Source organism: Ranitomeya variabilis, chromosome 2, assembly GCF_051348905.1.
Source record: "Ranitomeya variabilis isolate aRanVar5 chromosome 2, aRanVar5.hap1, whole genome shotgun sequence".
NCBI classification, from domain to species: Eukaryota; Metazoa; Chordata; class Amphibia; order Anura; family Dendrobatidae; genus Ranitomeya; species Ranitomeya variabilis.
In genome coordinates, this window is record NC_135233.1 from 932,022,558 (window position 1) to 932,042,058 (window position 19,501).

Below are 19,501 nucleotides of genomic sequence, written 5' to 3' on the forward strand. Positions count from 1 at the left end.
CTATCAAAGGTCTGCGACAGTTTCTTTAGACCCTACCAGTACCCAGGCTATGATGCGTGGGGTAGTCTGACAAGGGAAACATTTTGAAAGATGGTGAAGGAGTGCCTAGCTTACTGTACCAGTGTCCTCCCTGATTCCTCTGTACCATACAACTGTTGGGTAATCAAGCTGGACATGTGGCATGAACTGTCCCTCTACTCCTTGGAGGTGCTGGCCTTCCCTGCTACCAGCATTTTGTCAGAGTGGGTTTTTAGTGCCGCCAGGGGCATAATAGCTGATAGATGCACCTGCTGTCTCTTATAAAAATGAACAAGGTCTAGATTGGCCCCGACTTCTCAACCCCACCAGATGACAGCAGCAGATCCCTAAAAGGTGTACAGTTCATTGTTTCCTATTTTCCTTGTCCCCCTCCTCCTCCACAATATCAGCAGACTCATCATGTGGCCATTGCTCCAAATTTTTAGAGGGTTATTATGTGGCCCTCATTCCAAATTTATAGATAGTCATCAAGCAGCACTCGCTCCAAATTTTTGATGGTCATCATGCGGTCTTCCTTCAAAATTTTTATACGGTCATCATACGGCACTCGCTCCAAATTTTTAGAGGGTCATCATGCAGCCCTCACCTAATTTTTTCAGGGTGTGTATGATGCCCTCCTTCATAATCTTTACATGATGTGCAAGAGGCCTACCTCTACAATTCTCTTACACATATAGGTGGATACCCCCTAGGGGTATTTAATCTAAAAGCTGCATAACATAGAGCAAGAGAGCCTGATTCCAGGGATGTGTCACTTACTAGGCTGCGTGTTGTAGTTTCTATACAATCAGTGTTTTATCGGAAGAAGATTATCACTTCAGGACTAGATATCATGTGTCATGTGTAGGCCAGTCAGCCTAATGTGTAACTCCACCCCCACCATTGATTGGCTGTTTGCACAGTGTATACAGGAAGCTGCAAATCAGAGGTGTGAGTAGGGTTATATACAGCTCAGCATTCTGATCACTGCTACATTTACACCAAAGAAAACAGGGTTTCAATCAAAACTACACAAAGAAACCCAGTAAGTGATACATTACTGGAATTGGGCTCTCTGACTCTACATCATGCTGCTCTGCTCTCAGATTACATAGCCAAATCCTGCTGACAGATTCCCTTTAATTTCCACAGCACTTTACAGATATTATCATCACTTTACCTTTTGGGGCTCACAGTCTAAATTCCCTGTCAGTATGTCCTTGGAGTTCAGGAAGAAACCAGAGGAAACCAATGCAAATAAGAGGTGAAAGTAAAAAGTCCTTGTAGATGTTGTCCTAGTGCGATTTAAACCCAGGACCCCAATGCAAACCAATGAGTCACTGTGCAGCCATCTATCCGTCCGTCAATCCATCTGTCCGTCCATCTGTTCTTTCATCTGTCTGTCCATCAATTTATCTAAAACTAATTTCTCTGCCAGAGTTTGGCTTGAATTCACAAGTTCTAGTACCTAGGTAACATTTGTTATAGAGTCTATGTGTCGGTAGAGGGATAAACACTTTTGGAGTTTCTTGGGAGGCTCTCTTTTAAGTAATAAGCATTGCAAGATAATGTTTAATGACCAAGAATTTTCATAATGGAGGTGAGCATACAGTACTGAGGACAATGACAGAAGAAGTAAGCTGCTCTGGCCCCTCTGGTAGTGAGCAGAATAGAACACTAGTTCTAGTAATTACAGCCAATGTGCCTGGTGGAGTTGCCCAGTTCTTGGTTTTTGCTTTTTTCCAATATAACTCCTTTGAATTATTTATCTAGAAGAATCCCATATTCTTGTAACCTGATCCCACTTCCTAATATTGTGTGTCATTTTATATTGTGTCTAATTTCCTATGTACTTCATCTTCCTGTCTTGTTCCATTTCCTACTTTGTAACGTACAGTAATATATAATAAATGCTTCTGTTTGTTTTACTTTACTGTGTGCTATAATACACCATTAACAAGCCTCCATAAGCGGGATAAAGGACAGGAATCATTTAGCTCATTGAAGAAAAAACAAACTGACATTTTCCTTGGATAAACACAGCTATTAGTGTCTGAGTCAAACTTCACGATGCATTAAGAGAAGGAAATTCTATAAAGAGGGACAGATGTGTGCGAAAAGGAGCAGATACCAAATCTGTTTCCCTCAACCTCAAAGGATTAGGGGGTTCCATTTGTAATTTTAGCAAAGTTGTAATGTCATAGCTAGTTGTGAAATCTGGCAAAGGTTAAGTGTTTCAACAGCATTCATTTTGTCTACCCATCCCCCACATGCTGTCTTGTTCCATATTCTTAACTGACATGGGAGAATTTAATTTCCAAACCTCAAGTGTGTGAACAGAGAAAAACTGTGTAAAAGATGGTAGAAAAATAGTGCAAAGCTTAAATGTGAAGTTTTTAGTTATTATCTATATGTGGGACAGAAGTTTTAAACATTTATGCCCCCATTTTTCGCACTAGACTTAAAGAGTAAGACTTGTCACTTGCCATAAATGTGGAATTCTTTTACCTAGTGTAAATGATGCTCTTCTCCTGAATATGGAATTGTTTATTTCTTGTCCCTGCACCTCTCCAATCTTGAGACATAGCCCCTATTCACTGTGTAAATCTAGTATAGATTTTACAGCTAATATCTCAAATATCTCTGTTCAATTCTTAGATCTCGTGATCCAAGTTGATGAAATTGGTCACCTTTCTACTACCACACATTTTAAGGAAGTGGACGTAAATAGTTACCTTAGCTTCGATAGAGGCCATCTACCCAAGTGGATCCAGAATGTCCCGTATGGCCAATACTGGCAGATACCAAAAAATTGTACACACGACTCTGACTTCATTAGGGAAACTAAAATCTTGGATCATAGGTTTGAACAGAGAGGTTACCCTATGAAACTTGTTAGGGATGCTTATCAGAAAGCGAATTCTTTGACACAGAAGGATTGCATAGACAGTATTAGGATGAAATCTAGGACAATGAAAACAAAAAGAGGTGCACCCTGGCTGTAGGTTAAATAAATATGGGGGGTGCAATGCCTAGTCCAATATTGTATTAGCCAAAAAGGAAGAGAAAGAATGGACTAATAACGGCTTGCACACCACCAAATATAGAAAAGTAACAAACTTTATTAAACACCACAAAAAACATAAAAACACTTAAAATACCACAATCATGTGTAGAACACCCCTATATAAACATAATATGTCTGCCAGAGCAATATGAAAACAGGCTCCCATGCATAAATGTTATAATTAACATGGCTCAGTAGATCCTAAATGGTAGAACAATGGAGTCCTGGTGAGATAAAGACCTCACTGGTGGGATAGAGTTAAGGTACCTTCACATTAAGCGACGCTGCAGCGATAGCGACAACGATGCCGATCGCTGCAGCGTCGCTGTTTGATCGCTGGAGAGCTGTCACACAGACCGCTCTCCAGTGACCAACGATGCCGAGGTCCCCGGGTAACCAGGGTAAACATCGGGTTACTAAGCGCAGGGCCGCGCTTAGTAACCCGATGTTTACCCTGGTTACCAGCGTAAAATGTAAAAAAAACAAACAGTACATACTTACATTCGCGTCCCCCGGCGTCCGCTTCCTGCACTGACTGTGCGCCAGCCCTAACAGCAGAGCGGTGACGTCACCGCTGTGCTGTACTTTCACTTTCACTTTACGACGCTCAGTTAGTGTGGGAAGCGGACGCCGGGGGACGCGAAGGTGAGTATGTACTGTTTTTTTTTTTTACATTTTACACTGGTAATCAGGGTAAACATCGGGTTACTAAGCGCGGCCCTGCGCTTAGTAACCCGATGTTTACCCTGGTTACCAGTGTAAAACATTGCTGGTATCGTTGCTTTTGGTGTCAAACACGACGATACACGCCGGTCTGACGACCAAATAAAGTTCTGAACTTTCTTCAACGACCAGCGATATCACAGCAGGATCCTGATCGCTGCTGAGTGTCAAACTAAACGATATCGCTAGCCAGGACGCTGCAACGTCACGGAACGCTAGCGATATCGTTTAGTGTGAAGTTACCTTTAATCCCTTAGCCACCTATGCAGAGGTGCATGCAAGATGGTAATGCAGAAACATGTCATAAAATATAAAAAAGCATGCAGGATTAGCTGAAAGAACCACTCATGAGATGAAAAAACAGGGCTACTGAGGAGTCAGCGACTAAATATGTAGCTGGAGGAGAGTAATGTATGCTGGTGGAGGGGGGGCCAGGGTTCGGGGAGATGTCACCTGCAACTAGTAGAAGGAGAATAAACAGAAAGAGCAGGTGGTGGGATGATTTGTATGAACGTTTTGAGTGCTGCATGAATAAACATTCACCTGAAGAAGAAGGCGTATGCCGTTGAAACGCGTTGTGGTTCAACCCAAACTGGTGTCTGTGTCCTCTATCCTGCGCTTCTGTGACCGGTTTTCCTTTTTCACTTGCAAGCAACTTCCCCCGTTGGGGGTATCCGGCTGGAACTGCAGAGATTCGGGTGCCTATCTTCCCCTTCTTGGGACTCCTGCTAGCGCTCCACTCACAAACCGTTAATCATTGTTACATACTTCTCCTGAATATGGCATTGTTTATTTTTTGTCCCTGCACCTCTCCGATCTTGAGACATAGCCCCTATTCACTGTGTAAATCTAGTATTTAAGCCAACTGTGTCTGGTCCTCAATACAACTCCCATAGAGAGGATATGGGCCTATAGAATCTAGATTTATATACAGAGAAGAGGGTCCATCTCTTAGAAACGGAAATTTCAAATTCAGGAGAACAATGGCATTTAGTCAGGGTAAAAAAAAATACATACCGTATTTGTGGAAAGTGACAGGTCCTCTGTAAAGAAGAGCTCTGTAGAGTAAGAATTTAATTAATTTTTAGCATCTTTATTCTGAGCCTGTGCCACAATCTGAAATAATTGGTTAAGAGCTTGATTTCTACTATAATTATAAGCATTTAATGGCATAAACCAAAGTAAATCTATTTCCCAACCCCTCTCATCAAGTTGTCACTTTTTTAAGAAGAAAAAAAATGCCAAGCCTGGTGGAAAACTGCAAAATAGGTGATTTGTGCAAAAATCTGTGAATTTTCAGAAAAAAAAATATTCTCCATTGTGTTGAAGTTTTGAGCATTTGAGGCAAATGGCTTCAAATTTCATGGAAAAATACACTCAATGGACTTTATTAGTACAGATGGATCTAGTAGAGCATTGTGACTTTCATTATGAAGGAAAGTCACAACAAAAGTGTGAACATTGCCCAATTGCATTCAAATAGCCCCTAGCTCCAAATATATATATATATATATATATATATATATATATATATATATATATATATATATATATATATATATATATATATATATATATATATATACACACACACACAGGGTGGGCCATGTATATGTATACACCTAAATAAAATGGGAATGGTTGGTGATATCAACTTCCTGCTTGTGGCACATTAGTATATGGGAGGGGCAAAACTTTTCAAGATGGGTGGTGCCCATGGTGACCATTTTGAAGTCGGCCCGTTTGGATCCAACTTTATTTTATCCAATGGGCAGAGGGTCATGTGACACATCAAACGCATTGAGAAATTCACAAGAAAAACAATGGCGTACTTGGTTTTAATGTAACTTTATTCTTTCATGAGTTATTTACAAGTTTCTCTTTGTTTACAGCCATTGCCATGTCGCAGAGGTTAACATGTGAGGAGCGGATAGAAATTGTGTTGATGTCTGGTGAACGCCGTATCCGAGTCATTGCAGCAGATTTTAATGCAAGACACCCTATGCAAGAAAACTGTCATCATTCCTATGTTATTTAGGTGTATCCATATAAATGGCCCACCCAAAAAAGTTTGCCTCAACACTGAGCATAATGTTCTGTGTAAACTGAGGCTCTTGTTCCAGTTTTTGTTTTGCCCGTTCTGCAAATTCAGCCGATCTGGGTCATCCTCATTGAGATGCTGCAGCAGCTGGATTTTGTAAGGGTGCCATTTGTGAGTAGCTAATATCCGCCAAAGGGATGTTCGACTGATGCCAACTTCAAAATGGCCACCATGGTCACCACCCATCTTCAAAGGTTTTCCCCCTCCCATATACTAATGTGCCACAAACAGGAAGTTGGTATCACCAACTATTCCCATTTTATTTAGGTGACAGAAGAGCCACATTGACTTTTAACTGTGTTCATCGAAGATCCTATTTCTTTTTTTTAAATAGCAAAATACCAAATATAGCCATGCAAGCTGCACCATGTTTGACATTAAAAAAGATACAGAAAACTTAAAGGTAAGGGGAAAATGCCAATGTAAACATGGGAGTCACATCTGTGTCTGAATATGCTGCTGCTACTTCTTCCCTGGACGCCAGGCGGCACCACACTAATACTGGGGTAACTGCTGCATGACAGCAGCATGTGGCTGTCTAGTCTTAACATATAGGAGACTAGTTGTCCATTTCATATCCACCTGTGCTTTGCTGCAGTCAGCTGGTAATGTAATTATCTCTATGCTGGGAGTCATGGGTGAGGCTACTTTATACATAACCCCATCAGGTAGTCTCTGTTTGCTAGATAATAAGTTCAGCAACACCTGGTTACAGCTCTGATCCTTTGCTCCTGTTGTGTTACTTTGTTTATCCCATTTTTCTGACTTCGGCTTGTATTGTAACTACCCTTGCTTTCCGATTTTGTCCTGACAAGACCTATTGTTATAAAACCTGCATGCTGACCCATCTTACTGCCAGGTTGCTGCACCTGTCAGCAACAAACTAATTGGCCCTGGCTCAGTGGTCCCAGTGTCCCGATCACTGTAGAGGGGTTGAACGGTGAAGAACAAAATATCTCCTGGGATTTTGTATACTGAGTTGTTTGAGTTAAGTCTGTCTGTAGAAGCTCTCTTAAATGCTGCCAGGCTTTCATACACAGCGCCTCCGTGACAGTGGGTTTTCTGGGGTACACTGGTCTACTCCCAGATTTAAGGATTAATGTGCAGGATTACATTCTACATCTGTGTTCACTTTTAAAATGCATTTAATTTTAATTCCTTTCACGACCTTTGATGTATATTTATGTCTAAGGCAGTGTCCCTGCCCTTAATGTGGGCTTGAACGCCGAGCCCACATCTTTCCCTGCACATCATGACTGATTTAATCAGCCATGATGTGCCTTTAACAGCCACGGGTGGAGCGATGCTCAGTCCTTAGCTGTTAACCAGTTGAATCCCACTGTCAATCACTTAAAGAGGGATTTAACACGCACAGGCTGAAAAAATGTCATTCATCCCGCCCATCGGAATCCCTGTCACGTGATTGTGGGGCGCCGATGGGTTGTAATGACAGCTGGTGGTCTGATGATGACAAAAGCTCAAATCACCCCTCTTTTTCCCCATTTTTTTAAAAAAATACATCTTTGGTATTGCTGCATTCGTAAAATTCTGATCTAACAAAATAGAAAATAAATGTATCCAATCGGTAAACAATGTAACAAGAAAAAATCAAAACACCAGAATTATGTTTTTTTGGTTGCCATGACATTGCAATAAAATGCAATAAGAGGCAATCAAAACATTGTATCTACTCCAACATGGTATCATTAAAAGCGTTAGCTCAGAGTGCACAAAATAAGCCGTGACACAGCTCCGTATCCAAAATCATGAAGACGCCACAGGTCTTGGAAAATGGTGACATAAGTTAATTTTTTTTTCTTAGAAATTTCCAAAACTTTTTTACCACTTTAATAAAAAAAAACCCTATAGATGTTTGGTATTTGCGTATTTGTACTGACCGGGAGAATCATATTACTAGATCAGTTTTACCATATGATGAACATAGTACATACAAAATAAAAAAAAAACAATTGCGAAAATTGCACTTTTTTGCAATTTCAACACACTTGGAATTCTTTCCTACTTTCCAGTGTATCACGTGATAAAATGAATGGTGTCATTCAAAAGTCCAACTCATCCAGCAAAAAACAAACCTTCAGCTATGGAGACAGAAAGATGAAAAAAAACTTAGGCTTTGGGAATAAGGGCAGGAAAAACTAAAGCGCAAAAATGGAAAATCGTAAGGTTATGAACTCAATAAATAAGTTATTTTTTTTTAAAAAGTGTCATCATTTTTATTGGCATTGTAATGACAAGTAAAAGCATAAAACAATTGTTAACAGTAGTTGTCAGTTATCATGTACCTGTCAATAGCACAAAAGCGTAGGAGACGGGTCTCTGACTAAGTCTCCTGTCTATGAGGAAGGGGGTAAGAGACAAGAGGTGGAGTAGTGCAAAATACTGTATATCAAATAGTGTTTTGTGAATATTTCAACTTAACTAATTCCTCATCCCCCAGAATTCGACCCTTAAGATACAATTTGATACAATGTAACAATCTTGTTACTTTTATCCCTTGTCAGCCTCGGTAGGAGGAATAAATTAAAGCTTTATTTCACAGCGCTAGTTAAGAAAGGTATTGTTTGTACATAACTTTATTAATTAGGCAGACTTCTGCAGAATAATGTAGTTTGATATGTGGTTCTGCATCACTTGTGGGTCTGGTAATTACTTCAGCCTCAATGACCTATTGTGCAGTGGAGCGATGCGGGTGTGGTGGCCACCAGAGGTTAATATGATGGCTTTCAGGCCCACCACAATATACTGGAAGGGATCCAACCTATACAAAATGGTACGGGAATTATTTAATTGTTTTTGAACAATTGTTTTTTTTTCACTTTGGAAAGACAGGCACAAGCCCATGAGGTAATCCATTATAATCCTATTTGTATTACAGATTCTTCTGAAGCTTGCTCAGGAAGAGCTTCCAGGCAGAAAGGGTAGGTCTTACACAAATAAAAGCTGTATTTTTTTTCTTCTTTTGCCTATCTTTTTTTTTTTTTGTTCTCTATGCTACTGCAATCCGTCTCTTTCTTAATGATGTGTAAGTACCCAGTACTTTCCTCTGCAGGAAGCTTATGTCAAACTAATTAACATTTAATGAGAGGAAACTGACTGATTAGAATGTTTTTCTTGGCACTTGAACCAATAAATTTTGTATACATTTCAAATGACCATAGTTGGCACTCTGGCCCCTGCGCCGGTTCATTCTGGAGCTGGGATGTGCGTGTGGAGGACTGTTTGTTTGAAAAGACCGCAGTGTGAACCTTTTATAGTAGCGCCACTAAATAACCCAAATTAGCACAATTATGAAAGTTTAGCAAAGACTGTGAAGTGTATGTTCTCAGTTCCTCTTTGATTTAAATTGTTTGCAGGAGTTAATGAAGAAGTAACTATTTCACAAATGGCTGCATTGTAAATAAAAATGTCTATGGAGCTGGTGTGCCAGTTTTACGATGGAGCCCGGTCATGACAGCAGAGTTTTAGGACTTCTCTAATTAACACAGAGTTAAACAACTAAATTGCTGTGTATACTATTTAGCTGTAATTGATTAAATACATGTTGGATAAATCATTGAACATGTCTCAGGATGTGTGCTGAATGGCAATTATCTACCTGCTCGGTTTGGTCTTTGATGTTTTCTTCATATTGTGGAGATGTATTATCTACTTATTCATCCATCCATTTGATATCTATTTACCCACCCATATCCCATATTAGAAATGAGTGGATCAGGCAAAATTCTAATTTGTGCGGATTTTCCCAGAAAACTTGATTTGCAGATAAGTTGTTCTCTGTGAATGTAATGACCCTTATTATGCTCTGGGGTCTCACGAAACCCCAGAAGAACATAATAAACACATGATGTACAAAATAAAAATAAACACTTCTACCCACCTTATAAGTCATGCCCCCATCCCCTCTGCTCCTCCATGTTACCTGTCCGGTCCTCCCACATTTTCAGACCACCACCGCTCGCACTGAAATCCCTGTGCCTTTCATCCTGGGCTGGAACTTCTGGCTTTGAGGAGGCCTGGTAGGGTTCTGTGCATGTGTGCGCAAGGTCATGGAGTGCAGCGCTAGGGATTTCTGTGCGAGCAGCGTGATCTGAAGGTCGTGCAAGGACCACATGGGTGATGAGGAGGGGTAAATGTGGATTTTTCTAATATACAAGTAGAATTAAATTACACTCATATATATTCACTCATCCCTATCTATTTATCTATTTAGATCCAAAAAATTGAAGGCAGCACGCCAGTAGATAAAGATTCGCGTGCAATTTAATGGCCCATGCACAATGCTTGAAAAATATCCACATCTTGGACCAAAACGTCGCACATGGGCCATTAAACTGCACGTGAATCTTTATCTACTGGCGTGCTGCCTTCAATTTTTTGGATCTATTTACAAGGTTTGGTACATGCCTGGGAAATTTTTGCACCCAACAATCTTTTTTTTGTGCTGCTTTTTGTCTTTCTTATTTCTATCTATCTATCTGTCATTTATCTATCTTTCTATCTATCTTAATTTTAGTGTGGGTTCTCACAAATTTTCATAGATGAGATGACACATCCCTAGAATAAAGCAACAGAATAGCAAATGCTCATTTAAAGAATCTTTTTACATGGGCCAATGAAAATATGTAGGAGGGATAAAAGATTATTCAATCATTTGGTCACTGTTGCATATTGTGGGCAGCACATGTCCTGTTTACATGAGTGGATGTGCAGCCAACAATCAATGATTAGTATGCGTGCATAAAATTGTGATTAGTAGTGATGAACGAATATACTCGTTACTCGAGATTTCCTGAGCACGCTCGGGTGACCTCCGAGTATTTTTTAGTGCTTGGAAATTTAGTTTTTATTGTTGCAGCTGAATGATTTACAGCTACTAGCCAGCTTGATTACATGTGGGGGTTCACTAGCAATCAGGCAACCCCCACATGTACTTATGCTGGTTAACAGATGTAAATCATTCAGCTGCGGCAATAAAAACTAAATTTCCAAGCACTAAAAAATACTCGGAGGTCACCCGAGCATGCTCGGGAAATCTCGAGTAACGAGATCAGTTGACAAATTAGCTTTTTGTTTGTAGGCTGATCACTGTCTGGTTTACTATGAAGGCTCATTTGGCTGATTAGCTAACAGTCAGTGATTGTGAAGGCACAACCCCCCAACAATAAGCAGAATGAAAGATGCTCCTCCATGCATGTGGCTATGTCTACTTTAGTTGAGTATTGTTCAGTCTGAGCTGCAGTACGATGCAAAGCCTTGTGGTGTGCTGTTGTCTTATTTTTCTAACAATCTTAAAAATAGGAAATCAATAAAAAATTTCTGGTATTTCACTTTAAATTTGGAGGTTTAGGTGTCACTGCAGTTAACCTCTATACTCACCCCATCAGCCGGATTATTTGGAAAGGTTTGTTGATTCCTCATAGTGGAGAGCTTGAAGTCATTACTGATTTTCCAGTAGGTCTGCTTAGTTAAAAAAATATTAATTAGAATTTTTCAATATTGCAGTTATATTCAGTGGCATGTAAAAGTGTGGGCACCCTAAGTCAAAATTACTGTTATTGTGAACAATTAATCAAGTTGAAGATGAAATGATCTCTAAAAGGCCTAAAGTTAAAGACGACACATTTGCTTTGTATCCATTTTTTACATTTTAAAAATTATAAAAAGGAAAATGGGCTGATGCAAAACTTTGGGCATGCTTGGAAACTTGTGTGTTCAGATAACTTTGACCAATGTTTCAGACCTTAATTACCCTGTTAGGTTTATGACTTGTTCACTATCATCATTAGGAAAGGCCATGTGATGCAAAGTTCCCAGCTTTATAAAAACTCAGCCCCCTCTAACCTTGTGCCAAATAAAACCAGCAGCCATGTGTTCTTCTAAGCCGCTGCCTAGCACTCTGAAAATGAAAATGGTGGAGGCCCACAAAGCAGGAGAAGGCTAGAAAAGTGTTTTCAAGTTGCCCTTTCCTCAGTTTGAAATGTAATTAAAAAATGGCATTTAACAGGAACAGTGGAGGTCAAGATAAGGTTTGGAAGACCAAGCAAGATTTCAGTGAGAGCTGCTCAAAGGATTGCTAGTGAGGCAAATCAGAACCCTTTGCTTGATTGCAAAAGACCTTCAGAAAGGTTTAGCAGACTCTGGAGTTGTGGTATATTGTTTTAGTGTTCAGAGACAACTGCACAAATATGGTATTCATAAAAGAGTCATCAGAAGAAAACCTCTCCTTAGTCTTCATCATAAAATTTAGCATCATAAGTATGGAAAAGAACATCTAAACAAATCTGAAGCATTTTGGAAACAAGCCATCTGGACCAATGAGGTTAAAATAGAACTCTTCGGCCACAATGATCAAAGGTATGTGTTGAAAAAAAAGGGAACAGAATTTCAGGAAAAGAACATCTTGCCAACCATTAAGCATGGGGGTGGATAAATCTTGCTTTGGGGTTGTGTTGCAGCCAATGGCACAGGGAACATTTCACGGGTAGAGGGAAGAATGGATGAAATGAAATTTCAACAAATTCTTGATGCAAACATAACACGTCTGTAAAAAAGCTGAAGTTGAAAAGAGGATGGCTTTTCTAAATGGATAACGATCAAAAACTACAATAAACTATGTCAAAAGGCACAATCTGATGGATTTGGCTGTCTACAAAAAGCGTTTACAAGCTATGATACTGTCAAAAAGGGGGTGCTACTGAGTACTAACCATGCAGGGTGCCCAAACTTTTGCATTGGCCCATTTTCCTTTTTGTAATTTTTAAAATGTAGTAGATGAAAATATTTTGTTGTCAAAAACACAAAGGAAATATGTCCTTTTTAAACTTTAGACCATTTAAAGATCATTTAGGGTACGTTCACACAGGACTTTTTTGCTGCTTTTTTTGCTGCTTTTTTTTATGCTAATTTTCAGCTGCTTTTTACAGTACCAGTAAAGCCTATGAGATTTCAGAAATCTCATGCACACACGTTGGTTTTTTGTTTGATCAGTTTTTTCTGCTTTGCTGCTTTTTTTGGACATAGGGCATGTCACTTCTTTCAGCGTTTTTGCTGCGTTTTTGCAGCGTTTTTTCACCCATTGACTTGAATGGGTGATGAAAAAAACGCTGCAAAAACGCTGAAAAAACGCATGTAGCATTATTTGCTGCGTTTTTTGTGCAGAAAATCATGGCCAGCAGGAAGGGATCTCACAGCCAAGAGCTTAGGGGTGTGGTTAGTGAGGTGTGAAGAGCCATTGTGAGGTGTGAAGAGCCATTGTGAGGTGTCCTGTTTGTGATCTATTGTGAGGGAGTTCCTGGTAGTGAGGTGTGAAGAGCCATTGTGAGCCATTGTGAGGTGTGAAGAGCCATTGTGAGGTGTCCTGATTGTGATCTATTGTGAGGGAGTTCCTGGTAGTGAGGTGTGAAGAGCCATTGTGAGCCATTGTGAGGTGTGAAGAGCCATTGTGAGGTGTCCTGATTGTGATCTATTGTGAGGGAGTTCCTGGTAGTAAGGTGTGAAGAGCCATTGTGAGGTGTCCTAGCAGCTGAAAATTGGCATAAAAAAAGCAGCAAAAATCTGCAGCAAAAAAGTCCTGTGTGAACATACCCAAAAAACGCACCAAAAACGCACCAAAAAAACGCACCTAAATTAGCATAAAAAAAAGCAGCAAAAAAAAGCAGCAAAAAAGTCCTGTGTGAACGTACCCTTATCAACTTGCTTAACTGTTCACAATAACAGTATGATGACCAGGGGTGCCCAAGCTTATAAATGCAACAGTATGTTTTTTAAAGAGAATCTATCAGCGTGTTTTTGCTATTTAATCTGAGAACAGCATAATATAGGGCAAGTGAGCCTGATTCCAGGGATGTGTCACTTCCTGGGCTGTTTTTGTAGTTTCAATACAATCAGTGTTTCAGTGTTTTATCAGTAAGAGATTATCACTGGACTTACTATGCTTCATGTGCACAGCAGTCCAGCTAATCTGTGTAACCCCACCCACCTCACTGATTGGCAGCCTGCTGACAATATATACCGTACATAGGAATCTGTGAATCAGGAGTGTGAGTGGGGTTATACACAGCTCAGCATTCTGAGCACTGCTACATCTACAGCAGAGATAAAACAAATCGTCACCAAGCAGTCCAGTAAGTGATACGTTTTTTAAATCTGGCTCCCTTGCCTTATGTTATTCTGCTCTCAGATTATATGACAAAAATCTGCTGACAGATTCCTTTTATAGACTTTTTAAAATGGGGAGTAATATAAAGCTTAACTACAGTACATTGACAACTACGTTTTCCATCTCTGATCATTCGACTAATTTGTTTCCATATCTGCCATATCAAAAATGGAGAGTGCCAATTTAAGCAACCTCTTCTTCACAAACACAGAACTGTAAAGTTCAGAGATGTCAAACTCAAATATAAAGAGGGGCAAAATTAAAAACTTGGGCAAAGTTGCAGGCCAACCTTGCTATTTATTAAAAAATGTCTACAATTGAATTTTTCGTTATCATTCTTTACAGAATAATGGGCACAGTTGTAAGATGCTCCAAATTCAAAGAAGGGTGCACATCTTAGTCAATGTGATGTAACTTGCAACTCAGATATAGTGAAAAAAGGGAATTTTGGTTTTTCATGAATGCAGTCCAGAATGAGAAAAACATTTTGGTCCAACAATTGGACCTTCATCAGGTCACTGAAAAGAACATATATAGATGTATATACAATGAGGTATACAAAATATAATACTATAAATGCATTTATCTCAAAGGAAAGGTTACATATTCAATGAACTCTTGTGCAAAATTCATCATCACAGACTTCACAGATATAAAAAAAAAATAGGGGAAGAAAATTTGAGCAAAAAATGTAATTGCTCTTTAAGACTGGATTCACACATGGAGTGTTTTATACACATTTTAATGGTGATTTCATTTAACAGCTTTTTTCTTTTTAGTGCAAAAAATGCCATGACCAGAGGCTACAGCATTTTAGTTTTGCTGCATTTCTTGGGTTCATTGGTCCTTGTTGTGTGAAAGATGTTTAAAACTTCATAATAAAAAAAAAAATACACAAAAAAATACTTTTTCAAATTGTTAGAAAATAAAAACACAAAATGTAAAAAAAAAATGGCAAGATCAAGTAAAGAGACTTCATTCTTCATAATTTAAATGATCACATATCTGGCTAAAGATCTAACAATATAGTGGCCTTATTAGATTTTTAGTTTGGTTTAATACTGCCATACCGGGTGGTCTACAATGCGCTTTGCACACTCGCTCACATGCATGCTCACTACTACTAGGGAAACGTCCCCAAGGGTTGTCCCAACAGATTAAGAAAATTAATAGAACAAAAGTGGTACTAATAAAACTAGTAGTGGAATAATGTACCCGAAGATGCACAGAGTACAATTGGAAGAATTATGTCCATGTCCAGCAGTGACGCTTGAATCCCCTCTTTATTAGATACAATTAGGGTTGAGCGAAACGGGTCGATCATTTTCAAAAGTCGCCGACTTTTGGCTAAGTCGGCGTCTCATGAAACCCGATCCGACCCCTGTGCTTGTCGGCCATGCGGTACGCGACTTTCGCGCCAAAGTCGCGTTTCAATGACGCGAAAAGCGCCATTTCTCAGCCAATGAAGGTGAACGCAGAGTGTGGGCAGCGTGATGACATAGATCCTGGTCCCCACCATCTTAGAGAAGGGCATTGCAGTGATTGGCTTGCTGTCTGCGGCGTCACAGGGGCTATAAAGGGGCGTTCCCGCCGACCGCCATCTTACTGCTGCTGATCTGAGCTTAGGGACAGGTTGCTGCCGCTTCATCAGAAGCAGGGAGAGCGTTAGGCAGGGTCCACTAACCACCAAACCGCTTGTGCTGCAGCGATTTCCACTGTCCAACACCACCTTCGGTGTGCAGGGACTGTGGAAGCTATTTTTTTTTTTTTTTCCCCTCAGCGCTGTAGCTCATTGGGCTGCCCTAGAAGGCTCCGTGATAGCTGTATTGCTGTGTGTACGCCACTGTGGAAACCAACTGCTTTTTTCAAAGCACATATCCTCTTGTTCCTTCCTTTCTGCACAGCTATCTTTTCTGTTTTTCCACACTTTTTATTTAATTTGTGCATCAGTCCACTCCTATTGCTGCCTGCCATACCTGGCTTACATTACTGCAGGGAGATAGTAATTGTAGGACAGTTTTTTTTTTTTTTTTGTTTTTTTTTTTTTGTGGGAGATTAAGATTGGCATTTCTGCTACAGTGCCATCCCTGTGTGTGCCATCTCTCACTGAGTGGGCCATAGAAAGCCTATTTATTTTTTCCGTGATTTGTGTTCTAAAATCTACCTCAACACAAAAACAGTACATCAATCAGTGGGAGAAAAATATTGGCCTCAGTCAGGGCTTGTGTGCCACTGCTGTGTGTGCTATCTCTCATTCAGTGGGCTATAGCAAGCCTATTTTTTTTTTTTTTTTTTAATATTATTTGGTTTCTAATTCTCCCTGAAAAAAAAAAAAAAAACCTAAAAAAACAGTGGGAGAATAATATTGCCCTTTCAGCTTGTGTGCCAGTCTTGACTCCTGGGTGTGCCACCTCTCTCCCTCTCATTCAGTGGGCCATAGAAAGCCTATTTATTTTTTTTTTTAAATATTATTGGGTTTCTAAAGTCTCCCTGAAAAAACAAAAAATACATAAAAAAACAGTGGGAGAGTAATATTGCCCTTTCAGCTTGTGTGCCAGTCTTGACTCCTGGGTGTGCCACCTCTCTCCCTTTCATTCAGTGGGCCATAGAAAGCCTATTTATTTTTTCCGTGATTTGTGTTCTAAAATCTACCTCAACACAAAAACACTACATCAATCAGTGGGAGAAAAATATTGGCCTCAGTCAGGGCTTGTGTGCCACTGCTGTGTGTGCTATCTCTCATTCAGTGGGCTATAGCAAGCCTATTTTTTTTTTTTTTTTTTTTTTAATATTATTTGGTTTCTAAAGTCTCCCTGAAAAAAAAAAAAAAACATAAAAAAACAGTGGGAGAGTAATATTGCCCTTTCAGCTTGTGTGCCAGTCTTGACTCCTGGGTGTGCCACCTCTCTCCCTTTCATTCAGTGGGCCATAGAAAGCCTATTTATTTTTTGGTTTTTTTAATATTATTTGGTTTCTAAAGTCTCCCTGAAAATAAAAAAAAAAAATACATAAAAAAACAGTGGGAGAGTAATATTGCCATTTCAGCTTGTGTGCCAGTCTTGACTCCTGGGTGTGCCACCTCTCTCCCTCTCATTCAGTGGGCCATAGAAAGCCTTGTTTTTTTGTTTTTTTTTTAATATTATTTGGTTTCTAAAGTCTCCCTGAAAATAAAAAAAAAAAACATAAAAAAACAGTGGGAGAGTAATATTGCCATTTCAGCTTGTGTGCCAGTCTTGACTCCTGGGTGTGCCACCTCTCTCTCTAATTGTGGGCCATAGAAAGCCTATTTATTTTTTGGTTTTTTTAATATTATTTGGTTTCTAAAGTCTCCCTGAAAATAAAAAAAAAAATACATAAAAAAACAGTGGGAGAGTAATATTGCCATTTCAGCTTGTGTGCCAGTCTTGACTCCTGGGTGTGCCACCTCTCTCCCTCTCATTCAGTGGGCCATAGAAAGCCTTGTTTTTTTGTTTTTTTTTTAATATTATTTGGTTTCTAAAGTCTCCCTGAAAATAAAAAAAAAAAACATAAAAAAACAGTGGGAGAGTAATATTGCCATTTCAGCTTGTGTGCCAGTCTTGACTCCTGGGTGTGCCACCTCTCTCTCTAATTGTGGGCCATAGAAAGCCTATTTATTTTTTGGTTTTTTTAATATTATTTGGTTTCTAAAGTCTCCCTGAAAATAAAAAAAAAAAATACATAAAAAAACAGTGGGAGAGTAATATTGCCCTTTCAGCTTGTGTGCCAGTCTTGACTCCTGGGTGTGCCACCTCTCTCCCTTTCATTCAGTGGGCCATAGAAAGCCTATTTATTTTTTGGTTTTTTTAATATTATTTGGTTTCTAAAGTCTCCCTGAAAATAAAAAAAAAAAATACATAAAAAAACAGTGGGAGAGTAATATTGCCATTTCAGCTTGTGTGCCAGTCTTGACTCCTGGGTGTGCCACCTCTCTCCCTCTCATTCAGTGGGCCATAGAAAGCCTTGTTTTTTTGTTTTTTTTTTAATATTATTTGGTTTCTAAAGTCTCCCTGAAAATAAAAAAAAAAAACATAAAAAAACAGTGGGAGAGTAATATTGCCATTTCAGCTTGTGTGCCAGTCTTGACTCCTGGGTGTGCCACCTCTCTCTCTAATTGTGGGCCATAGAAAGCCTATTTATTTTTTGGTTTTTTTAATATTATTTGGTTTCTAAAGTCTCCCTGAAAATAAAAAAAAAAAATACATAAAAAAACAGTGGGAGAGTAATATTGCCCTTTCAGCTTGTGTGCCAGTCTTGACTCCTGGGTGTGCCACCTCTCTCCCTTTCATTCAGTGGGCCATAGAAAGCCTATTTATTTTTTGGTTTTTTTAATATTATTTGGTTTCTAAAGTCTCCCTGAAAATAAAAAAAAAAAATACATAAAAAAACAGTGGGAGAGTAATATTGCCATTTCAGCTTGTGTGCCAGTCTTGACTCCTGGGTGTGCCACCTCTCTCCCTCTCATTCAGTGGGCCATAGAAAGCCTTGTTTTTTTGTTTTTTTTTAATATTATTTGGTTTCTAAAGTCTCCCTGAAAATAAAAAAAAAAAACATAAAAAAACAGTGGGAGAGTAATATTGCCATTTCAGCTTGTGTGCCAGTCTTGACTCCTGGGTGTGCCACCTCTCTCTCTAATTGTGGGCCATAGAAAGCCTATTTATTTTTTGGTTTTTTTAATATTATTTGGTTTCTAAAGTCTCCCTGAAAATAAAAAAAAAAAATACATAAAAAAACAGTGGGAGAGTAATATTGCCCTTTCAGCTTGTGTGCCAGTCTTGACTCCTGGGTGTGCCACCTCTCTCCCTTTCATTCAGTGGGCCATAGAAAGCCTATTTATTTTTTGGTTTTTTTAATATTATTTGGTTTCTAAAGTCTCCCTGAAAATAAAAAAAAAATACATAAAAAAACAGTGGGAGAGTAATATTGCCATTTCAGCTTGTGTGCCAGTCTTGACTCCTGGGTGTGCCACCTCTCTCTCTAATTGTGGGCCATAGAAAGCCTTTTTATTTTTTTCCTTCATTTGTGTTTTAAAATCAACCTCAACACAAAAACACTACATCAATCAGTGGGAGAAAAATATTGGCCTCAGTCAGGGCTTGTGTGCCACTCCTGTGCGTGCCATCTCTCATTCAGTGGGCCATAGAAAGCCTTGTTTTTTTGTTTTTTTTTTAAATATTATTTGGTTTCTAAAGTCTCACAGAGAAAAAAAAAAAAATAAATTAGGTGGGAGATTAATATTGACATTAGTGCTTGAGTGACAGTCCTGCGTGTGTGTCATCTCTGTGATTTGGTGTCACAGAAAACAGAGTGTGTAACATTGTGCCTGATTTTCCTTGTGGTCTCACCAACCTGTTAAGGGATATTGAAATCATACTGAAGTTATAGCTCACCGTGT

General features: G+C 39.2%; 1 protein-coding gene across 1 annotated transcript in view; it reads left to right on the top strand.

Annotated features, from left to right (window-relative positions):
* LOC143810029 (uncharacterized) overlaps positions 1 to 19,501 on the top strand; it is a 479,140-nt gene that overhangs the window by 360,890 nt on the left and 98,749 nt on the right. The window contains exon 6 of the mRNA XM_077292939.1: positions 8,806 to 8,848. Within this exon, the coding sequence (XP_077149054.1) occupies positions 8,806 to 8,848 (43 nt within the window). The remainder of the gene's footprint in view (positions 1 to 8,805; positions 8,849 to 19,501) is intronic.